The sequence below is a fragment of the Heptranchias perlo genome, chromosome 8 (assembly GCF_035084215.1).
Source record: "Heptranchias perlo isolate sHepPer1 chromosome 8, sHepPer1.hap1, whole genome shotgun sequence".
NCBI lineage: Eukaryota > Metazoa > Chordata > Chondrichthyes > Hexanchiformes > Hexanchidae > Heptranchias > Heptranchias perlo.
In genome coordinates, this window is record NC_090332.1 from 1,329,927 (window position 1) to 1,341,136 (window position 11,210).

The following is an 11,210-nucleotide window of genomic DNA, read 5'->3' on the forward strand; positions in this document are numbered from 1 at the left end:
TGAAATATTTGTATCTTTTAAGGAAAAATTGGATAATGTTCTTTCCCTTATCCACTCCCTGTGGCGAAGTGGTCCATTCTCCAAAATCCTCTGCGTAAAAAAAATTCTCCTATCGTCTCTCCTCACTCTGAGTGACAATTCTAAACTGATGGCCCCTCGTCACTGACAGCCCAATCAGAGAAGAGAGTCTTTCCCTCTTCAATCTATCAAGCCTCATAGTAATTTTAAAAACCTTGATTAAATCTCCTCTTCGCCTTTTCTGCTCCAGTGGAAAAAGTCCCAGTATCTCAAGTCTCTGCTCATAATTATAGTTTCTCACCCTGGCATCATCCTGGTGAATTTCCGCTGTACAGTCTCTGTGACTTTAATGTCCTTTCTATAATGGAGCACCCAAAACTGCACACAGAACTCTAACTGTGGCCCAACCAGTGTTTTGTACAAATTTATCATAACCAATATCAGGAGAAACAGATGATCTGGTCATTATCATATTGCTGTTTGTGGGATCTTGCTGTGCGCAAATTGGCTGCTGCGTTTCCTACATTACAACAGTGACTACACTTCAAAAGTACTTCATTGGCTGTGAAATGCTTTGGGACGTCCTGAGGATGTGAAAGGCGCTATATAAATGCAAGTCTTTCTTTTTTTCTTTACTCTTGTACTCTATGGCCTTATTTATAAAACCCCAAACTCTATTGGCCTTTTTATGACTATATCTACCTGCATTCGGACTTTGAGGGAAATATGTATTTATGCCACTGAATGCACAGTCCACTTCCTTGTGTTTCCTCCCACAGTATATTACCTTACACATATTCACACCAAATTACATCTGGCACCTGTCCGCCTATCCCACTAACCCGTCTATGGTCTCCTGAAGTCTTTTACAGCCCTCCTCACTGTTTGCTAAACCTCCTACTGTACTTTCAGCAAACGTTGCGATTATGCTCCCAATACCCACGTGCAAATCATTGATATATACAGAGGCCAAAAGCAAAGCCTGCAGGGACCCTTGAGATCCATCACTTCCAGCCTCCTCCAGTATGACCAAGACCCAGTTCCCCAAACTCTTTGTTTCCTGCTACATTTCCTCCTTATACCAAACACCTGGATTTTTCTAACAAGCCTCTTATGAGACACTGTGTCAAATACCTTCTGAAAGTCCATATTCAGAACATGCACTGTAGTCATTTGATCTCAATTGGTCACCTCTTCAAAACCTCTATTTAATTTCTCAAATACAACTTGCCTTTAACAATTTGTCTTACAACCATCAGTAACATGTTTGACCAAAAACTATCTGGAATCTTGTGCTTTCACCTTTAGGTGTATGTTCGAACCAAACCCCGACAAAGGGGACGGGGCGTTTCCCTCTCTCCCCTAGACTAGGCAGCAAGATGTGTTACACCTCTCGAACTTGAGTCTGAGGCTTGCTCAGACAAACGGGCAGGGCCGTCTCTTTCTCTTGGGAGCTGCGTCTGCCTCGCACTGTGATAGATGGACCAAGACTTCCGTTTCATCAAATCTTATACATTTTAATTCACTGCAAAGAAGGTATTGTAGTTGGAATTTGAAATGATGTGGGAAACTGGAACATACTGGGGTAGAAATGAGTCATCATTGTGCCCGTTTTCTGTCCTGAAACCGGGGGCAAATGTAACCAATTTCGTAGGACCCTGCCCTGCTCCCCAAGGACACCTGAAATGCGATATTGGCCTCGGCCAATTTTCAGGCATCCGTGGTGGCCGCCTATAACAGGTGTTAGTCCCTTTGCATATGCAATTGACAGGGCCTAACACCAACAAGAAATTGGTCTGCCTTGAATAGAGCGCGGGCCTGGGCCTGGGCCTGGGCCTGGACCTGGACCTGGGCCTGGGCCTGGGCCTGGGCCTGGACCTGTACCTGGACCTGGGCCTGGGCGCGGGCCTGGGCGCGGGCCTGGACCTGGGCCTGGGCCTGGGCCTGGGCCTGGACCTGTACCTGGACCTGGGCCTGGGCGCGGGCCTGGGCGCGGGCCTGGACCTGGGCCTGGGCCTGGGCCTGGGCCTGGACCTGGGCCTGGGCCTGGGCGCGGGCCTGGGCCTGGACCTGGGCCTGGACCTGGGCCTGGGCCTGGGCCTGGGCGCGGGCCTGGGCCTGGACCTGGGCCTGGGCCTGGGCGCGGGCCTGGGCGCGGGCCTGGGCCTGGACCTGGGCCTGGACCTGGACCTGGACCTGGGCGCGGGCCTGGGCCTGGACCTGGGCGCGGGCCTGGGCCTGGGCCTGGGCCTGGACCTGGGCCTGGGCGCGGGCCTGGGCCTGGGCCTGGACCTGGGCCTGGGCCTGGGCCTGGACCTGGACCTGGGCGCGGGCCTGGGCCTGGACCTGGGCGCGGGCCTGGGCCTGGGCCTGGACCTGGACCTGGGCCTGGGCGCGGGCCTGGGCCTGGGCCTGGACCTGGACCTGGGCCTGGGCGCGGGCCTGGGCCTGGACCTGGGCGCGGGCCTGGGCGTGGGCGTGGGCCTGGACCTGGGCGCGGGCCTGGGCCTGGACCTGGACCTGGGCCTGGGCCTGGGCCTGGACCTGGACCTGGACCTGGACCTGGGCGCGGGCCTGGGCCTGGGCGTGGGCCTGGACCTGGGCGCGGGCCTGGGCCTGGACCTGGGCGCGGGCCTGGGCCTGGACCTGGGCGCGGGCTTGGGCCTGGACCTGGACCTGGGCGCGGGCCTGGACCTGGACCTGGACCTGGGCCTGGACCTGGGCGCGGGCCTGGGCCTGGACCTGGTCTGCACGGCTCCAACTGGTGTGGGTGCTGCCCAGGAACTGGCCGCCACCCAAAAGGTAAGTTTTAATTTGAGAAAACAATTCATGTGGAGCCCGGAGGAGTGGGATTTCTCCTGTCAGTTCCACAGTGTTCCTGCCTCTCCTTCTTTGTCATGGTGTCCATTTTTGTCTGATTGCGCCTCTGTAAAGCGCCTTGGGACATTTTCCTACGTTAAAGGAGCTGTATAAGGTTAATAGACTGTAATAGTCCTGAAGGAGTGGGAAGTTGGAGTTGGGGCTCTTCTCAACAATGGGAAGAGAGTGGTGGAAGCTGGATATCGGAACATGGAAAATAGGAACTGCCAGACGAAGAAAGACAAAGGTCCATCTCGTTCACTTCCTACAGTCCAGGTCGTCACATGATACAACGATAATGGAGTTATTGACCAATCATAGCAATCGGTCTCTATCAATGAGTCTACAACTGACCCAGACATGAGGCGAGGGAAACCCCCAGTGGGGGAGAGCTTTGGGAACCAGAGGTCCAAAGTCCCCTGTTCCTCCCGAGCCTGTTACACTCACCACACGTCAGGTCTCAAATTACTCACAGACTGGATCACAAAATATTATTTTCGGAAAGAAATCGATCTAAAATTTGCATTTAAATGAACCAATATTAACTGCTCCCGCCGTCTCCTTAGGAAGGTTATTTAAGACAAAACCCAAAAGTTTCCATGAAGAGAGACAGAGGGAAAAAGAGGTGACTGTTATTGAACTCTGTTCAAAATACATGACCGTGTTTGGAGCTTTGTCTGCAAGACGGTGGAGGTTCTGTTACCTGGTGCTTACAGGGGTAATAAAGCTGCTTATGATATCGAAGTACATTTGTTATTAAATCTAATATCAATGTTTATCTTATCCCCTAAACAGCTGATCTAATACCTTTGGTGGAGGCTCGTTTGTCGAGACGTGGCTGTCTGGGTGCCTGATGGTTAGACGGCGTTGTGTCCAATATCTCCTTTCTTTCTGCTGGTCGATTTCCATCTGGTGAATGTCACTGTGAAGGAATGAAGACAGATCCGGCTCAGGATAACCTGCACTTTCTGCCGGTCAGACAGTTCATGAACCGGTCACTGCCGATTCATTCATTACAACCAATGGGGAATTGGTCTTGGCCGAGGAGGAGAAAGTGGACAAAGTGAATCACAGCCCGTTTTACAACACGCCCGGTTTGACATCATTGGAAATTTATGCCAGGATCGCAACTATTGTTGGAGCTACCCCTGCTGGAGTGGGCAGTGTTGAGGGAGGGCATCTAGTTAGCAGGTGGGTGGCAGGTGCCTGCATTACTAGGGGTGCACCTGGCTCATCAGCCAGCCCTGGGATGCTGCATAATAGCTTTGATGCCAGATCGGGCATCAGTAACCCCTCTCCCCCCAGCACCCTGTGTTACTGACTGTATCTCTACTGATGTTAATCCCTCTCCCTCACACTGTCTCTCAGTAACCCCTCTCCCCCAGCGCCCTGTGTTACTGACTGTATCTCAACTGATGTTAATCCCTCTCCCTCACACTGTCACTCAGTAACCCCTCTCCCCCAGCGCCCTGTGTTACTGACTGTATCTCTACTGATGTTAATCCCTCTCCCTCACACTGTCACTCAGTAACCCCTCTCCCCCCAGCGCCCTGTGTTACTGACTGTATCTCTACTGATGTTAATCCCTCTCCCTCACACTGTCACTCAGTAACCCCTCTCCCCCCAGCGCCCTGTGTTACTGACTGTATCTCTACTGATGTTAATCCCTCTCCCTCACACTGTCTCTCAGTAACCCCTCTCCCCCAGCGCCCTGTGTTACTGACTGTATCTCAACTGATGTTAATCCCTCTCCCTCACACTGTCACTCAGTAACCCCTCTCCCCCCAGCGCCCTGTGTTACTGACTGTATCTCTACTGATGTTAATCCCTCTCCCTCACACTGTCACTCAGTAACCCCTCTCCCCCCAGCGCCCTGTGTCACTGACTGTATCTCTACTGATGTTAATCCCTCTCCCTCACACTGTCACTCAGTAACCCCTCTCCCCCAGTGCCCTGTGTTACTGACTGTATCTCTACTGATGTTAATCCCTCTCCCTCACACTGTCACTCAGTAACCCCTCTCCCCCCAGCGCCCTGTGTTACTGACTGTATCTCTACTGATGTTAATCCCTCTCCCTCACACTGTCTCTCAGTAACCCCTCTCCCCCAGAGCCCTGTGTTACAGACTGTATCTCTACTGATGTTAATCCCTCTCCCTCACACTGTCTCTCAGTAACCCCTCTCCCCCAGAGCCCTGTGTTACAGACTGTATCTCTACTGATGTTAATCCCTCTCCCTCACACTGTCACTCAGTAACCCCTCTCCCCCAGCGCCCTGTGTTACTGACTGTATCTCTACTGATGTTAATCCCTCTCCCTCACACTGTCACTCAGTAACCCCTCTCCCCCCAGCGCCCTGTGTTACTGACTGTGTCTCTACTGATGTTAATCCCTCTCCCTCACACTGTCACTCAGTAACCCCTCTCCCCCAGCGCCCTGTGTTACTGACTGTATCTCTACTGATGTTAATCCCTCTCCCTCACACTGTCACTCAGTAACCCCTCTCAGCCAGGTGACTATTGTCTAATTATTTCCTTCTGACAGATCAGCCAATTTGGACTCAGGCTCAGCCCCACATTCGCACCTTAATGAACAGACTATTTCTGTGAACTTTGGCCTTTCTCGTGGTTCGTAGGTCCAGCAGCGGGTCATGAGGGTGTAGAGTGTTGGGGGACATTCCTCTGGTTTTGGGAGCCTGTCTCCTCTTTCTAAAACACCGATCACATCCCGATTCTCCAACCAGAAAAACGGCTGCTTCCCGAAGCTGAGGATTTCCCACATGCACACACCTGGAGACAGGGAGAGGAAGAACGATCAGTGAGGGGGGGTGAAGGATTCTCCGGGACTTTACTTTCCAATTTTCTTCCCTCTTCTCACAGTGTGTTGGGGGTGAAGGCGTTCCTATTGGCCATACGAAAACAGGCGATAGCGAATCCGCAGCCTGTTTTATAGCCAGCCCAGTTTTCGTTCCTATTGAAGCCAAGAGGAAAGGCCATTGGGCCGAGTGGCCACCAGGCCAGCTGATTCACTATCACTACCGCTGTAAGACCAACCTCACCCCCACTGTCTCTGGTTAACGTACACCAGCAGCCCTCCGGTACCTCGACCAGCGGCCCATTCTTCCAATGTGTGAATATCCACAGGCTGGTTGACTGTGGGGGGCATCGCAGCTGTGCCCAGTCCTGTTCTCACCTGATGTTCACATGGCTTCAGTTTCCGGCAGGAATCACTGGAGGGTGATGAGGAGTGGGGAACCTCGATGATTCATTCCAGTTTCTAGCCCAGGGCCACAGAAGGAAAGTGAGATCAGATAATGCAGCTTCGGATGGACAGAGGACTGCCGATTTGCACCAATTGGTGGAGAATTGTATCCTGGGGCCTGTATCTTTAGGATCGGCACAAACCTACTTCACAGACAAATTAGGCCGAGTTCAAACATAGGATCCAGAGCTGGTAGAATATTGATCTGACCAGCTGTGGGCAGACGCCCCAGTTCCAAGTCTGGAATATCTACAATCCAAAGTCTTAAAGATAAATTTCTGGGGGAGATTTTCAGGGGTGAATACGGAGCGGTAATGATCGTCTGTGCCGATGGGACCTCCCAGCGGTGCTGCCGCAGGACGGTCAGTAACTCAGCAGAAGAGGCAGCCGGGGACTTAAAGGCGCACAGTGGCTCCAGGGGGAGAAGGGAGAACCCGTCATTCGGCTGCTGCTGAGCCCAAGGCCTCGACTGCACCCTCTCCCTGCATTTGGGCACACGGAGGCTGTTACTACCACAGCCCAGGGCCTTCCGGCCTTCTCCACCGGGCACTCCCCGGGGACCTGTGGTAAAGAGGCGGACATCGGGAAAGTCCACCAGGAACACAGGCCTCAATCCCCCCCCTCCATTCAGGAAAGTCCACCAGGAACACAGGCCTCAATCCCCCCCCTCCATTCAGGAAAGTCCACCAGGAACACAGGCCTCAATCCCCCCCCTCCATTCGGGAAAGTCCACCGGGAACACAGGCCTCAATCCCCCCCCTCCATTCAGGAAAGTCCACCAGGAACACAGGCCTCAATCCCCCCCCTCCATTCGGGAAAGTCCACCGGGAACACAGGCCTCAATCCCCCCCCTCCATTCAGGAAAGTCCACCAGGAACACAGGCCTCAATCCCCCCCCTCCATTCGGGAAAGTCCACCAGGAACACAGGCCTCAATCCCCCCCCTCCATTCGGGAAAGTCCACCGGGAACACAGGCCTCAATCCCCCCCCTCCATTTGGGAAAGTCCACCGGGAACACAGGCCTCAATCCCCCCCCTCCATTCGGGAAAGTCCACCGGGAACACAGGCCTCAATCCCCCCCCTCCATTCAGGAAAGTCCACCGGGAACACAGGCCTCAATCCCCCCCCTCCATTCAGGAAAGTCCACCGGGAACACAGGCCTCAATCCCCCCCCTCCATTCAGGAAAGTCCACCGGGAACACAGGCCTCAATCCCCCCCCTCCATTCAGGAAAGTCCACCCGGAACACAGGCCTCAATCCCCCCCCTCCATTCAGGAAAGTCCACCGGGAACACAGGCCTCAATCCCCCCCCTCCATTCAGGAAAGTCCACCGGGAACACAGGCCTCAATCCCCCCCCTCCATTCAGGAAAGTCCACCGGGAACACAGGCCTCAATCCCCCCCCTCCATTCAGGAAAGTCCACCGGGAACACAGGCCTCAATCCCCCCCCCTTTTGCTGGCAATTACATTCCTCGGGTGGGGAGGGGGTTTCCCGCTGGTCTCGGTGGGGTCCGGGGGGTAGTTGAGGTTCAGGGCGTGGAGGTAATGACAGGCCTCACCACCCCATGCTGCTGCTGCCATCTTCAGGTGGAATCGTGGAGGAAAATCCAAAAAGAAAAAAGAAAGACAGAACTTGCATTTCTCCAGCGCCTCTCACAACCTCAGGCTGCACCAACACACTTTACAGCCAATGAAGTACGTTTGAAGTGTAGTCACTGCAGTAATGCAGGAAATGCGGCAGCCAATTTGTGCACAGCAAGATCCCACAAACAGCAAGCCTTAGAGAGGGTGCAGAAAAGATTTACTAGAATGATTCCAGGGATGAGGGACTTTAGTTATGTGGATAGACTGGAGAAGCTGGGGTTGTTCTCCTTGGAACAGAGACGGTTGAGAGGAGATTTGATCGAGGTGTTCAAAATCATGAAGGGTCTAGGCAGAGTAGATGGAGAGAAACTGTTCCCATTGGCGGAAGGGTCAAGAACCAGAGGACACAGATTTAAGGTGATTGGCAAAAGAACCAAAGGTGACATGAGGAAAAACTTTTTTACGCAGCGAGTGGTTAGGATCTGGAATGCACTGCCCGAGGGGGTGGTGGAGGCAGATTCAATCATGGCCTTCAAAAGGGAACTGGATAAATACTTGAATGGAAAAAGTTTGCAGGGCTACGAGGAAAGGGCGGGGGAGTGGGACTAGCTGGATTGCTCTTGCAGAGAGCCAGCACGGACTCGATGGGCTGAACGGCCTCCTTCCTTTCGATGACTCTAATCTAATAATGATCAGATCATCTGTTTTTAGTGATCTTGGTCGAGGGATAAATATTGGCCCAGGACACCGGGGTGAACTCCCCCTGCTCTTCTTCGAAATAGTGGCCGTGGGATCTTTCACATCCACCTGAGAGGGCAGACGGGGCCTCGGTTTAAAGTCTCATCCAAAAGACGGATCCAGCCCTAGATCCCCGAGCGGTGTATTCACAGAAACTATTCCCTCTGGTGGGAGAATCCAGAACAAAGGGGGCACAATCTTAAAATTCGAGCTCGGCCGTTCAGGAGTGAAATCAGGAAGCACTTTTTCACACAAAGGGTAGTGGAAATCTGGAACTTGCTCCCCAAAAGGCTGGTGGAAGCAGGGGGGCAATTGAAATTATCAACACTGAGATTGATAGATTTTTGTTGGGTGAGGCTATCGAGGGATATGGAGCAAAGGCGGGAAAATGGAGCTGAGCTACAGATCAGCCGTGATCTGATTAAATTGTGGAGCAGGCTGGAGGGCCTGAATCACCCCCTCCTGTTGCTATGTTCCGAGATGTGCTGATCTTCATTTAAAAATTCATTCTCGGGATGTGGGCATCGTTGGCGAGGCCGGTATTTATTGCCCATCGCTAGTTGCCCTGAGAAGGTGGTGATGGGCCTTCTTTGAGGACCCCCGGTAATGATTTGATACGACCAAGGGGTTTGCTCGGCTCGGCCACTTCAGGGAACAGTTAAGAGTCAACCACTTTGTTGTGGGACTGGAGTCACCTATAGGCCCAGGCCGGGTAAGGACGGGGGGTTTCCTTCCCGAAATGATCCTGCTCAGCCACGTAGCTGTGGGGTTGTCTCGTCCTCCATCCCTGAGGGTGGAGATGCTCCCTGCTTGGTCCAGGAGGCACCGTTAAAACATTCTTGCATCGTTCACTTACCGAACATCCACACATCACTCAAGGCGGTGAAGCGTCTGAAGTTAATGGATTCCGGGGCCATCCACTTAATCGGCATTCGTGTCACTGACGCTGTGGAGCAAATGATAACTCTGTAATACACGATGAACACGGTCTCTCACAGAGCATTAAACTCTGGGACCAGGTACTTGTATATTCATATTTTTTAACAAATGTTTGTTATCGTTAAGCGGACACTGGTGAAGAAGATATTTTTCTCACTATTTGCACCTCATCTCAGCATTAAAATAATAAGTTTGGCCATTACTGGGCCTCTCGGTTTGGGTGCGCGCTGTCTGCCTGCCATTGGTTATGCACCTGAAAATGAAGCATAACCAATCTTTACCCACTGGTCTCTTAACACTGGGTTGACATTCAGCGGATACTCACGTCTCGATAGAGTGACCGCTGGCTCCCTGGTTAATATTCCAGTGAGTCACAAGGGTGGGCTCGGGCCCCTCTCCAGACGGTCCTGGTGAGTGGAGACCGGATCGTGGCTCTCAATACGGGGCTGATGTACAGCGGGGGGTACTCATGTCCGGATCACCCCCAGCGTAAAGGGTAGGTGGGCTTTTTAGTCTTGGTTGTTGCCCACTCAGGAGAAGGTACTCCGAAGATAAAAACCACGAGGAAGGCAATGGGAAACCACCTCAGCTCCTCTTCCCTCGTGAGTGGCTCAAGAATCTCGTGTGAGACAAGAATTAGGTGCTGCCCCCGAGGGACGATCATAAAGGGCAAAAGAGTAACTAGGGAGAGAGTAGGGCCTCTTAAGGATCAACAAGGTCATCTATGTGCGGAACCACAAGAGATGGGTGAGATCCTAAATGAATATTTCACATCGGTATTTACGGTTGAGAAAGGCATGGATGTTAGGGAACTTGGGGAAATAAATAGTGATGTCTTGAGGAGTGTACATATTACAGAGAGGGAGGTGCTGGAAGTCTTAACGCGCATCAAGGTAGATAAATCTCCATAACCTGATGAAATGTATCCCAGGACGTTATGGGAGGTTAGGGAGGAAATTGCGGGTCCCCTAGCAGAGATTTTTGAATCATCGACAGCTACAGAAGATTGGAGGGTAGCAAATGTTGTGCCTTTGTTTAAGAAGGGCGACAGGGAAAAGCCTGGGAACTACAGACCGGTGAGCCTGACATCTGTAGTGGGTAAGTTGTTAGAGGGTATTCTGAGAGACAGGATCTACAGGCATTTGGAGAGGCAGGGACTAATTAGGAACAGTCAGCATGGTTTTGTGAGAGGAAAATCATGTCTCACGAATTTGATTGAGTTTTTTGAAGGGGTAACCAAGAAGATAGATGAGGGCTGTGCAGTAGACGTGGTCTACATGGACTTTAGCAAAGCCTTTGACAAGGTACCGCATGGTAGGTTGTTACATAAGGTTAAATCTCACGGGATCCAAGGTGAGGTAGCCAATTGGATACAACATTGGATTGACGACAGAAGACAGAGGGTGGTTGTAGAGGGTTGTTTTTCAAACTGGAGGCCTGTGACCAGCGGTGTGCCTCAGGGATCGGTGCTGGGTCCGCTGTTATTTGTTATTTATATTAATGATTTGGATGAGAATTTAGGAGGCATGGTTAGTAAGTTTGCAGATGACACCAAGATTGGTGGCATTGTGGACAGTGAATAAGGTTATCTGGGATTGCAACGGGATCTTGATAAATTGGGCCAGTGGGCCGATGAATGGCAGATGGAGTTTAATTTAGATAAATGTGAGGTGATGCATTTTGGTAGATCGAATTGGGCCAGGACCTACTCCGTTAATGGTAGGGCGTTGGGGAGAGTTATAGAACAAAGAGATCTAGGAGTACAGGTTCATAGCTCCTTGAAAGTGGAGTCACAGGTGGATAGGGTGGTGA

At 52.2% G+C, this 11,210-nt stretch overlaps 1 protein-coding gene across 7 annotated transcripts in view; it reads right to left on the reverse strand.

The window, feature by feature from the left end:
• Positions 1-11,210, reverse strand: part of ptk2ba (protein tyrosine kinase 2 beta, a) — a 158,004-nt gene that overhangs the window by 37,406 nt on the left and 109,388 nt on the right. For all 7 annotated transcript variants that reach the window (XM_067988486.1, XM_067988479.1, XM_067988483.1 and 4 more), the window contains 3 exons: positions 9,316-9,405; positions 5,461-5,665; positions 3,685-3,799 (listed from right to left, as the gene is read on the reverse strand). In XM_067988486.1, coding sequence (XP_067844587.1) covers positions 3,685-3,799; positions 5,461-5,665; positions 9,316-9,405 — 410 coding nt within the window. The remainder of the gene's footprint in view (positions 1-3,684; positions 3,800-5,460; positions 5,666-9,315; positions 9,406-11,210) is intronic.